At 39.0% G+C, this 12,900-nt stretch overlaps 1 protein-coding gene across 5 annotated transcripts; it reads right to left on the bottom strand.

The window, feature by feature from the left end:
• Window positions 1-594: 594 nt before the first annotated feature.
• On the bottom strand, window positions 595-10,879 carry LOC149147834 (uncharacterized). 5 transcript variants are annotated; one of them, XM_089445178.1, is made up of 7 exons: window positions 9,802-10,879; window positions 9,631-9,708; window positions 7,967-8,215; window positions 4,981-7,122; window positions 2,556-2,935; window positions 2,266-2,326; window positions 595-2,144 (listed from the first exon to the last, which is right to left on the bottom strand). In XM_089445178.1, the coding sequence occupies exons 4-7, from the start codon at window positions 6,826-6,828 to the stop codon at window positions 1,326-1,328; spliced, it is 3,108 nt and encodes a 1,035-aa protein (XP_089301304.1). In that variant the 5' UTR covers window positions 6,829-7,122; window positions 7,967-8,215; window positions 9,631-9,708; window positions 9,802-10,879; the 3' UTR covers window positions 595-1,325. The 5 variants fall into 5 exon arrangements, with proteins under 5 accessions (XP_089301304.1, XP_089301303.1, XP_089301306.1 ...); XM_089445177.1 differs by lacking the exon at window positions 9,631-9,708; XM_089445180.1 differs by lacking the exons at window positions 9,631-9,708; window positions 9,802-10,879 and adding an exon at window positions 9,338-9,612 and having other exon boundaries at window positions 4,981-7,138.
• Window positions 10,880-12,900: the final 2,021 nt, after the last annotated feature.

Genomic DNA, 12,900 nt, shown 5'->3' with positions numbered 1-12,900 from the left:
AGCGGACAAATATTCTCCATCATTCAGCAGATTCGCCAACCCGGCAAAACGTTTTCTCGTTCAGAAAATGATAATTTTATGAAAATAAGAAAAGCTGATTACATTGTGGCAGCACACACTATTGGTATTATGTTTGCTTAAATACTGACGAAGTATCAGACATTGCTGATTTGCACTCATTTTCTAAATAACTAAACGAATTTATATTGCCAAGTTACACATATAAAAGTCCGTGCGGAGTATTGAAAATTGTAAAAATCAATCTATGATTAACGCTCCCACGTCCGTTCTGAATTTTAAATACCTTCACCCCCCATTATAGCCATAAGGTGATTAAATCATGAAAATGAAAGGGAACAAATGAGACTGACACATAAGTCTTAAGGTATGCATAAAATATAGAAGGGAACAGAAAAACATATGGAAGGTGCAGCATCACTATGCATAATCAAGCCCCGGACACGCGTTCCCCAACTGCCGTAAAAAGAAGTAGCATAAAGTTAGAATCTTATATGCAATGATTGAAGCATGGACGTCATGCCTATCCATGGCGGTTTATAGTCTGCCATAGCAATGGAGAGAAAGTAATTCCAATGATTCAAAGGAAATTATTAATGCCTTCTTATCCATACATATTAGTCTAACAAAAGAACCCAGGAGAATATTTCAGAGTAACTTCAAAAGCGGAAGAAGCTGCCAGGAACCATGTTCCACCAATCATTAATGTACAATGCCCGTTGCTTTGATGGCAAGGACAGCTTTACAATATTAAAATACAGTCTTGCATTCCGGTATAACTATTATAAGAGATAACGAAACTTTCTTTCCATCCAGCAGGAGCTTGTTCATCTGAAAGTTATTATGAATCACAAGAACCAGCATTTGTTTCTAAAGCGTTATAAATAGTTTACCTGCGATTAACTTTTCTGTGGACGTAGAAGATGCCATTCATAGCCCTATAATTTCACATTTCTTACCTGGGAAAATAAATGCAACTTATTCCGCTCCAGCGATGGATGACAATATTGTTGCTGCTGCATTAATCAGCCTCAATATTCATGATCATCAGCATTAAATGTCAGTGACCACTTTGGCCAAGCTGGTCTCAGGCTTAAGAACTAGACATATTACAAGATTTCTTTCACAATTTTAAATAGCAAGCTACCTGTTTCCGTGGGTTAATTTGTACAGAGCGAGATGGGGAGTTGAAGGTTGAAACTCTCACCTCGTTCCACATAATTTGAGACGTTATATGTCTGCATTAAGATGTCATCTTCTGCAAGAAACTCTTTAGTGTTTCTATAGTTCCTAATTAAGCCACTAAATCAATGCAAGAGCTGACTTCCTACGTGCTTTCTGAACTGCATGTCTTGGGCATCAAAGCCACTTCCATAGCCTTGATCATGACTGTCGTGGATATTATAATGGTGATTGGAATCTGCTGCTGCATCATCTCTAGATATATAAAGACCATTGCTGTACTTCTCTTGACCTCCACTGTGGCGCAGGCCCAACGTTAAAGACACGCCAGCACTCCCAAATCGAGGTGTGAAATCCTCATGCGAATACCTTCCACCCATGGCGGAGCTATGGTTGTATGAAGAAAAATCAATTGTATTTTCAAATCCCTGAAGCTTGTTTCTCTCATCATTCCTAAATCTTTTGGTGCCGTGATCAAAATTCTGACACCCATGAGTGTCCTCGAGCCTTCTATCAACCCCTATTGTTGCAACATTAACTGAGGACAGAGACTGGGTTTCACGAACATTTCTATTAGTGTTCATATCTGCTTCTCTCATAGCATCAACTTTTTCAGCTGGCCTAAACTGTGATTCTAGAGGCATGCTCATAGCTGTACCAGAGCTTTCTTGACCAGTTTGTGATGTGCTGCCACCGTGATCAAATTTGGAACCTCCGCCTTCAGAAGCAGATTGCCTATCTGACCCTCCATCTAACATCATCTTTCCATGCTTATTCATATTTTTCTCATTCCCCATAGGACACTCAGTTTTATCTCTGGAGTCACTTTCCTTTCTTTTTAGAGTGATATCCATTTCAGATGAGTCCTTGCTTTCCTGCAGGTACATCTCTTCCACCATCGGCTTCCAGAGTCTAACTCTAGCATTTATGAACCAGTTGGAAACCTGCATTAACAAAATTCCATGAATAAAAACAATTGTTTTCTCGGTTGTTCCAATGGATACCCTTGTACACTTTTCAGGATTGTTTTCAATAATGTATGGCAACTTTGAATTGCTAAGATACCTGACTTCTTGAAAGACCGGTTTGTCTAGCCAACATATGTTTATCCGCATCCGTAGGGTACCTGCAAAACAAAGTGGATACATCTATATTTTATAATTCAAACATGTATCTATGCACAGTGATGACTACCTTTCTGAATTGACTTTCTCAAGAGTTACAACCACCTTGTAAAGTCAAGCCATGATTCTCCCAAGGTAGACAAATAGCAGCTAACGCAAGACACAAATCGAAAATCAATGTATGGATGTTCACTTATTTGACAAATCCAAGTTTAAAGGTTGACAACTTACGGGTGGAGAAAATGCTCAAATAACCATGCACGAAGAACAGACACCGAACGTTCCGGAAGTCCTCGCTGTGGACGCCAAGCATGTTGTTCAAGCATTCCTAAATGCTGCACTGCACGTTGTTGCCTAATGTTTTGATCAATAAATCTTAATCTTGGTGTTTCCCCTCTACTTACACCAGCAAGACTGGAGTCCTCGCCTAATGCCTTACTTGTGACTCTAAGCTGATTATTGATTGCGTCTCTTAAACATTTAAAGTGCCTTGACATTGCCTTCAGGGCCAAGGCAGTGTATGGAGTTGCTGCTCCTAGACCGGCTATAGATTCAAAAGACGTAACAACCATCTGCATTTGTTCACAATATTGCCTGTATCTCCTGTGGACCTGAAAGGATAAAGCAAATTGCGATCAGAAATTTATGGAGGAACCACAATACAGGTGCATTGGGTAGCAATACTGCAAGAAACTACGAAATCAATAAGTCAAGGGATTGAACAATTTTCTTCCAAAAAGTCGGGAATCATCCACAATGCAACCAAATTGTGGAAAAGTTGAAATACTTGAGAAGTCAAGAGGACCTCATACAATCTGTCTTGACTCCAGTCAAAAGCACACCTTCAACTCCAATTAAAATAAACATTGAAAGAATTCTATATAGACCAGGATTGCAAGTTCCACCAGAATTAGACTACGTAGTAGGCAGCCAACCAAAAACATGGCTAATAGTCATTAACAAACTGCTACCCACCAATAATCTGATGATTGATTCTAGCCATTCAAAACATGCTAGAAAAGGATGAACCAAGACATTTGTAGTCAAGTTATTTAACCAACTTACAATTTTCAAATTTTATTCATAAGAAGCCTACATTAACAGTATTTATCATGATTAGACGAAACAATTTCTCCATAAGCAAAACCTCCTTTATACATGATCATACGATTTTCGAAGATTCACCATACTTCCCATATATTACTATACTTCACTTTTTCCGCCTCGGGAAATTTAACTTTTCTTATAATGTTCCTTGTGATTTAATATGCCACCAATTTCTTTCCTTGTTTTCTTTGTTCTATTCAGTATGAAATTCCAAATCAAACACGGGGAAATGAAGCTTGGTTATCCTCGAACCGTTCGACCATGTTCTTTCCTAAATATTCCAATAATGATTGGTCGTCGTGTGACGTAAAAGCTCCTACAAATAAATATACTATTGCTAATTCCAAGTTCCATCATTGGATCACACATCTCCGCAGGATTTCATATCATTCATTATCGATATCATGCAGACTGTTCTTGAACAACGGGAACCACATCACCGAGTTAGCCCTATTCCAAAACCAACAGCCGTGGGAGTGGAGGGGAGTGATTTCTGTGTATTGGCTTGCATATGTTTAAAGGAATTCCTAATTTGTAATCGATATCAACGTTTACTGAACAACGCAAACCAAAAACCACATCACTGATTTATACCAATTTCGAAACCAACAAGGGATTTCACAATGTACATATCTATGTAAAATGTGGCTACAACGTAGTATGATTGAAAGTTGACACAATTATTGTGGAACGGCAGCCACCGCTCCATAAATTTCGAGTTCATTGCCTAAACAGTCGTGCCAACATTGTGTTTCAATCAGGTTTTTTTATTACTGTTAGATTTAAGAACAACACCATGATGCCTACCAATTAGGTTAAAGAATTTGCAACTGAGCTGATAAAAAAGACGAGCATTTTGGAAACTTGAAATAAATTACATAGAAACTTATTAGCTATAAAATGTACTTAGTATCTAGATTCTGTAAAATACTAAGCCAAATCTGTTGTACTTAGAAAATGCCGAAATTGAGTATAATCAATAAATTTGCATCCGTTAATAGTAGACATAATGATCCCCGGTACAAATGGGACTTTCATAGAAATTAAATTTCTTATTTGGTACATCTTTCCCAGAATGTTAGTTGAAGTCTGTACTTGAAGAAATGGTTAATTTGACCATACTAATTTGCACAGTTCAATAATGCACTATATGATTTTTTAAAAAGGATCTGTTTATAAAGTATATTTTTTATTTTACACTTGGATTTCATATAACAGACAATTTCATATTGGGAGTATCCCGTAGCCCGGCTTCAAATAAGCAAATGCGTCTTTGAAGCATTTCTCAGAAATTTACGACGTTTTACCCACATGAAAAATGCCTGTCACGTTAGTTAGGGTTTCAGTGGTTGATTTGTTGGGGTTCCGCCTCAGGTAAGATATGTAGAGCGCAGTTAATGTCAGACGCGGTGGATTCGGATCTAGATTGTAAATTTTCTATCGTCCAATGTCGCCTTATTTTCTAAATATCTTTGAAATTTTAAAATGTGGTGAAGATTACGCAGAATTTAAACTAGCATGTTTGATTAGGTTAAAGAGATTGACTCACCTCTTCAAGCATCGATAAAAGCTTCGTTCGCCTCCTCTGAATTTCGAATCTATCACCAGAATATGCCAGCTGCTCCATTCCGCTTTCACTTGTTTCTCCAGGGGCGAAGGTAGTTGATGCTGCAGCACAGGAGTCGCCCATTTTTCCACTGATATCACTTTTAATGTCTAAACTATTCTGAACAACACTGCTACCTCCTGAACTTCTATCCACCCATCCAGCTTGAGGTTTAGAAAGTTTTTCCTTCGGCATATTGTTGCTCTGATGTTGTCCCCCAACATTGCAAAACTCATCCAATAACTGCTGGGCTGGCTTCAAGTACTTTGAGCTTTTCAAGACACTAGCATAACCTGTGAATGGGCCTAAAGGTCCTACATTCATGTGCAGTACCATGGTTGAGCCTCCGCCACCACCCTGTACAGGATTCCCATACCCTTTCCCTGGAATCCCATCCTTTGAATATGAAGAGAAGTATGCAGAACTATTCGTTCCTGGCCTGTTGAAGAGTTCTTCTGATTTACCCTTGTCATCTGTAGCTACTTGCAAGACATTTGTACGGCCAGTCATTGCTTCAAACTGTTGCAGTTGCATTTCAGAAGGCTGATGAGATGATAGTGATAACGAGAGTCCTTGGCCTGACCTGTCACGCCCCACAGAAAGTTGCTCGGTTCTAAACTCATCTTCAACCTTGCCTTCAACAAAAGGTTCCTGATTCCATTGTGAATTTGGAAGAGATCCTGCCTGCCTGTTTCCCCAATTCATCGCATTGTTTAATCGAGGAGGCAAATATTGGCCATTTTGAATATTCCCGTAGCTTGGCATAAGAACCAACTCGTTTCCGCCACTTGGCCACTGGCTCTGAGCTGACTCTCTAAGATTGGAGGGAAGCTGTGCAAAACAAAAGCCCTGGCTTCCGACAGTAGAAGTAGTAGCAACTTCTGCAACCATTGGCAAAGCATTCTGTTGGAAACTCGGAAACTGGAGCGGAACTTCCACTATGTGTTTCTGTGACTCCTGCCCTTGATTGGCTACCGTATCATTGGAGGGATGCATAGCTGCAGGTGGCGAATTTTCGGGATAACCTGCGTATGCTGGATTCATTAAATAGAGCTGCATTGCATCAGCCTGGGAATGTATGTTGGTAGACGCGGCTAAATTACCATCTTTGACAACTCCAGTCTGCAGGCCCCCTCCTGCCAGAACTAGAGGTGTTGCTATTGGATTCTGTCCGCCATAAGCACCTGAGGGTGCATTCGGTAAGCCATGTATGAACTTAACAGGCCAATCACTGTTTGACGAAGTATTCAAGCTTTTCCAGTTGCCCAAATTTGGAACTATACTGGCCTTACTACCGGAAAAGTTTGAATTGGAATGTCCAAAGCTTGAATATGAAACTGCCCCCATAGCAGAAGGTCGATTGGACCCATCTTCACTGGAAGCTTGTTGTAAGACTATCCCCTTCGGGGGTACACCGAGCAACTCTGCACCTGTTGGAAAATTGTACATTTCAGAGGATAGCATGCCTGCGTCATACATTGGCATTTCATCCCCAGTGTTTGCCTGTGTAGGATGCCCCGAATATCCCCTAGAGGAATCGCGATTTCTGGTCTGATTATGTGCTTCTGTGGTTATTGCCGATTGCGGTGCTTGCTGTAAAATATAATTTGAAAACCCAGATGTATCAGTTTGAGTCCCAATCTGTGGAGACAAAGGATTCTGCTGTACTCTCAATTTCTCACGCCGGCTTTGCTGTGCAACGTGTGCTTGAGATCTTAACTGGTTCATTCTTAGGAAAGAATGCTCTAGCATTGTGGAGTCCAAACATCCTGTGTCGAATCCTTCTGACATGAGTTCCTACCTACCTTGCAGCACTGAAAATATCTTTTGGCAATTCCTAGTCTATACCCACGCCGCATTTACAACATTCAATACCCAACAGGCATCCATAACTTCTGGCTGACTGCCCTGTAACGCAAGTCTTATTCTCACTTTCAATCTGAAAGCCAACAGTTCATGTTGCTTACTAGAAGAAAATGCCATCAACGGACCTGTCTTTAGGTTTAATCCATTCTGCCTTTTAAACCACCGCCTAGCTCATCGGGATGATATTCCTCCGGATTTCTCTATCTTTGACATTCATTTCTGCAACACAAGGCCACTAATAAAACATCCATATCAAAACGGGAATATAAAAAGCCTAATTCGCAACTCATAATATAACTGCAACTATTATAGCCTCATCATCATACATGCCATCTACCCAAAATTTAGGAATTACGAAGAAATAATACGTCTTACAATTATGTGCATTAACAATAAGTAACATGAAGGGAAATCCTTTCAAAATGATCAATAGAACAGAAATTTTAATAAGAAGAGATGGTATTTATCTATTCTCTTGAAAATACCCTTTGCATACCCTTCAAGCATGAAAGGCGGTCAGAATACAGTTCTAATAATCACATCAGCAAGAATCATACTATGCAGGAAAATGATTATTAAAAGAAAAAAATCTACACTTCCTTCTCCAAAACATTTCGAAACAGCTTTTTATACTCGTTCGCTAGCTAATGATATTCACAAGGACCACACCATCCATCTGAATATCAACTTCACATGAGAAGTTAATGAAATCGAGGGAGATATAGTTTCTTCTGAAGATAGGAACTCATCGAGATCTATATATTTTCAGACACCTATATAACATTGAGAGTAGCCAAAATTTTAGGGTTTATTGTGTTTGTTATGCATTCCAAACCACAACACAGTACATAAGCCAACAGTCTGGTGGGTCGGTTTCAAAAACAAAAATAGCTATATTTGAAAGCATAATAGTGGCACGGTCTAATAAAAGCAGAGTAGATTGTTCGCTACTTTAATCTAGGGTTTCACTGTGGCTTCTGAAAATATATTACTGTATGTGGAAGCCTCTAAATGAAAAAAAAAAAAAAACAACCGAAACCAGTGCAAGCCTGTCGAGAAAAACCTCGTGAAGCTGATTGTTTTTGATATATTAGGCTACCGAAAGAGAACAAACTGAATTTATTGCACCGCCGCGCACTGCCACCTAACCGCTAAGGCCCAGTAAACCACTTCATAGTTTGCCCCATACTCGAAGAAAACCCTTGCCCGGTACCAAATGAGAGCGATTGAAAGGGCTTCAGAATTAACATCAAATGATATCCTCTTTCTATCGAGGCCACTACTTCCGCATTGTTTTTCAGATTCGTATAACCTGCATAACGGTGACAAACTGAAATTAGAGCAATGCCGGTCGTTTGTTTAAGCAATACACGTTCTGATATCTTTAACAGAATTTTTCATTGGGGTTAGAACTTAATAGAACTACGGACATATTATGGAGTTCCCAAAGCAAAGTTACAGGTTCGAGGCATCTTCTGTGAAATAGTTGCATAAATTTAGCATTTCTAGCCGCCGGACGTTTCCTGACGTTTGAGAAAAAATAAAAGGATCACACTCTAAAGGTATGTAAGGCACGGCACCTGTATTTCGTAGCTATCGAATGACAAATTATGGCATTTACGTGAAAAGTATACAAAACCTAACAATATGTGCAATCCTTAAAAGTATTCAAGAATGAGTAGACATCAAAATATTACAGATTACAACACTTGGAGCGGCGTACAGGCAAAAGATAGGGAAAATGTCTGACAAAACCACACCGAAACACCGAGTTTCACAATACGAGACATCTTACCAAAAGACAACTTTCAATGGTGAATCGCATATCTATTTCTGTAGAAACGTTGATAAGCGTCTCGTGTTTCAGAGCCATTGCAGCTATTCAAAAGGCATATCATTGAGTTATATAGGAGAATGCTTTAAAGACCAAGTAAACTATCAAAGATACAGAAAACAGATAACAAACAAGATATTAAACGCTCGAAAAGCAACAACTGTTAAAAGTCGGATAAAAAATTAAAAATTTCCGCAAATCTCAACATCAAATCAGATCAGAAAAGTATTTCAAAGACAATAACGATTATAAAAGACAGAAAAATCAGTTTGGCGAAGCACAAGGTGAGGAAATTTCCAGAATTGACCGTCGGATCAAGCTTCGCTACAGCTATTGCCGGCCATTAAGGGATTAGGAAGACAACAGAGTTAAGGATCAAAAGTGCCATTGAAATTTCAGAAAACTTCACCATCAAATCATTTCAGAGAGATATTACCAACATAAACGGCAGGAAAATCTGATTAGGTCAAGCAGATACTATAAGAAAGATGAGAAAATGACTTAATTTTCATGAAATCGTCAAACATCACCCGTACAAACTACACACCGCAAATACCGTGGCCTAAGACTCTACTTGCAAAGCGCCGGCCTGCCATTTACCTGAATTAAAACCCTCCGAGTCTTCAAAATCCTCTATTCTTAGCAAGAAGCTGGGTCAACAAAAGAAATGTGCATAATAAATCCAGAAGCGAGACCGGGGAGACGGCCGACCCGGCCGACCTCAACCGTCACAGAGCAGAAACGACGGATGTCATTAACAGTTGCAATCGCTGCGATTGCAGAAACCAGAAGCGAAGAGGAAAAAAAAATGCTGTGTGGACGAGGAAAGGTCTTTGTCTACATAATCCCGAAGAGGCGGCAAAGTCACTAAAAGAAAAAGAGAAAAGGCATACCTTTACCATCACAATAGCCAGCCATCCATCTACTACACATAACCATAGCCGCCATTGCCTTGAAAGTCGTGTCCGATACTGACCGCATAGTTCCCGTGCATAAATACACAGTAGGAAAAACTAAAGCGACTTTCAAAAATAAAAATAAAAACAAATTAGAATTTACTTCACCTTTGGATGCCAAACCGAAGCCAAGCCAAAAAGAATTTAAAAGCCTATTTCCAGCACATTCTCCGAAGCTTTTTTACTCTGTTTGCATAGCCTTTTCTTTTCCAGAGCTAAAGGGGGCCCATAATTCATGACGCAGACGCTCTAAATGCCCCTACAATCTAGTATTACGCATATCTCATCACCACCATGCTTCTTACTCTGCAGCTTCTCGCTGCCATTTTCAGTGGTCCTCACACTCCACCTTTGACCCTCTCCGTACGGCTTTCGGCCACATGTCGCTCATAAATTCCGCCGATGGTCCATCCCTAGAGGTTCAAGGGTCGAATCCCCGTCCGGACGCGCTCTTCACGAGCCCATCTTTCCGTCCCACGGCCCCTCTGATGTCACTGTTTCTATGTACAACTCAACCCCCACACCACCCCCGCTCACGGGCTTCGTTCCCTGGACCTACTCTTTACTCTAACTCCCTAATTCCTCTCTCCTGCCTGCTAAAAACCAAAAAACAAAATCATCCCCCTCTCCTCCGCCGGGGGTTTCGATCCCCGGACCTCCTCGTAATCCGCGCGTCCGGCTTCCCACCGGAAACGCAATTCAAGCAAAAGGAACAAAACGCAAGCCCATACTCAAACTCACCCCATCCCGATTCTGACGTCATCGCATTGGAAACGGACTTTTGCCGGCCTGACCGAAACGGAAAACCGGCGGGTTCTCCATCATAATTATCACGCACACAAGATTTTTCGTACTGTCAAAACGCCGGTAGCTGCCGAATCATCATGATGAGCTTTGCCAGAAGTAAATTAGAAAAACGAAACAAACAAAACAATATTACAAAGATACTTCCGACTTCTAACCTCCTCTCCAGGCTGCCACCCACATTATGAAAAAGCCCTGACGCCCGTCCTCGCCCCGTCAGCCAGCGGTCCCTCCCTGAGCCCTCTCTCCTCCCTCAGTGCTACGGCCGTAGTTAGGAAGTCGAGAAGAATGTCGATTTCACTGGCACTTTGAAAACCTAAAACGGGTGGCGGGCGAACGATCATTCCAATTTCCTCCTCCTCTTCCTTTTTACTTACAACTCCTAATAATGATGATGTTATCGCATGTGTGATGGCATCCATCTATAGTTGTAGTTATTATTATTGTTGTTGCTGTCATCGTGTATCGTATACCGTGCTAAGCTGTGCTCCGCTTTTCGTTTTGGGATTTGGACTGACGCGAGCCCTGTAGTAGTAGTGGAGGAGGACGAAGAGTGTTTCTTGTTACGCCACACCCCTCACCCTCACCGTCTCCTTTGTTCTTCCCTGCACGCGCCAAACTTTACTTTTTACTACCCTTCCATCAATGCACTCGCTCCTGTAATTTTCATTTTTCACCATTTCATAAAGACTTATTTCTTATGGATAGCGACAAGGAACGGAGATGTAACCACGGTCCCAAAATTATTGATAACTTAATCAAACCCTCCCCCTCTTTCCTTACTATCTTTTCCAAAATGATTAGTCAAGTAGACAAATGACTTCCATCGCGGGAAATATTGTCACCTTATCCCTTGGCCATGTAGGGTACAGGCCGAGCAACCAGTAACTCAATCTTGTCCATAACATCAAAACAAGGCTTACCGTAAGCCACGTCACCAACTAACCATAATCGCAATTAATTCATGGCCCACGTGCTTGACTTATGCATAACACGCAATACGACTGGCCTAGCAACAAGACAAACAAAACCCCCCAGTCGCCCCATGCTCGCTCGTCCTTGTCCAAAGTCGCCATATTTTCATATTTTTTAAATGTGTAGACCTTTATGCAATCAATGATCAACAACGATACAAAGGAAAAGTATGCAAGACAGCTTTAACACCACAACCCGTTGGTTCGCAGTAAATATTTGTTAAGCATATCCCGTGATTTAGACTGAGATCAACCAGGACTTCCACGTCCTCATATCATTCGTGGACTCCCTTTCGTAATTACGGATTCCCCCATAGGCAATAATGCATCTTGTAATATGGTACAAGGACCACAAGTTGTTACATAAACTCCCCTTTTATTTTCTTAATATATTCAAGGACCACAAGTTCTCTTAGATAAACCCAAATTAATTAATTAATCATCATGCTTAATAAAAATATGAAGTGATGTATTACCTAACAGTCATCTTTCTTTTAAAACAATCAAATAACTTAATTCATATAATAGCCCCCCTTTCCTAGCTAAATGGGATGGCCTTTTTTGGACAAGAAGATAGCTCTTGAATTAAATATATATGGGTACCTAAAAGAAATAAGAGCTTTAAAAGTAGGGCACCAACAACCTTCCTTCATACTTTTAATGAACCTCCAGCTTGGTGGTTGATGAATCTTTTGGAATTCCAAATACTCTCTATATGTGCAAGCTATCTAAAACATGTGGAATATGCGGAGTACGTATATTACTTTTATTTTCTCCTTTCCCAATTGTGAGTATAGTAATCTTTTATTATTATTAACAATTAATTTATTTTTTTGTTAGGTTAACATAATAGTTATTTTAAAAATAATTAGTTTTATATATATTTAAATGATGGTCTAATATAATTGTTTTGATAATAATTAATTTTAAATTTATTTAATAATATAATACGTATATTTTTATAAAATCAATTTATTATTAATAATTTTATTTATTTAAATATAAAATTAAGAATTTATAATATAAAATCAATTTATTATTATTAATTTTATTTATTTAATTTTTTTAAATATAAATCAAGAGTTTATATATTATAATTATTAAATAATTTGTAACATCTATTAGAATAATTTCATGTCAAATATTTTCCAAAATTATTCTTCTAAACTAAGTATATTTTCTTTGAATTATATCTAAAACAATTTTGGAATTCATGTGAAATATTTTTAGAAAATTATTCTTCTAAACTAAAATATATTTTCTTTGAATTATATTTAAAAACACTTTTAGAAAATTATTTTTATATGTAAATAATATAAAATACAGTACATATTCCATGTGTTTTTATGTATTCATTTTATATAATATAACTTTTATGTACAAATATAATGATTGATGAATAATTATTTTTTCTTTCAATTATATGTAG

This window comes from Pinus tabuliformis, chromosome 9, assembly GCF_031772625.1.
Source record: "Pinus tabuliformis cultivar Carrire ecotype Pingquan chromosome 9, CPIR1, whole genome shotgun sequence".
Lineage (NCBI taxonomy): Eukaryota > Viridiplantae > Streptophyta > Pinopsida > Pinales > Pinaceae > Pinus > Pinus tabuliformis.
This window is presented reverse-complemented; position numbering and strand designations above follow the sequence as displayed.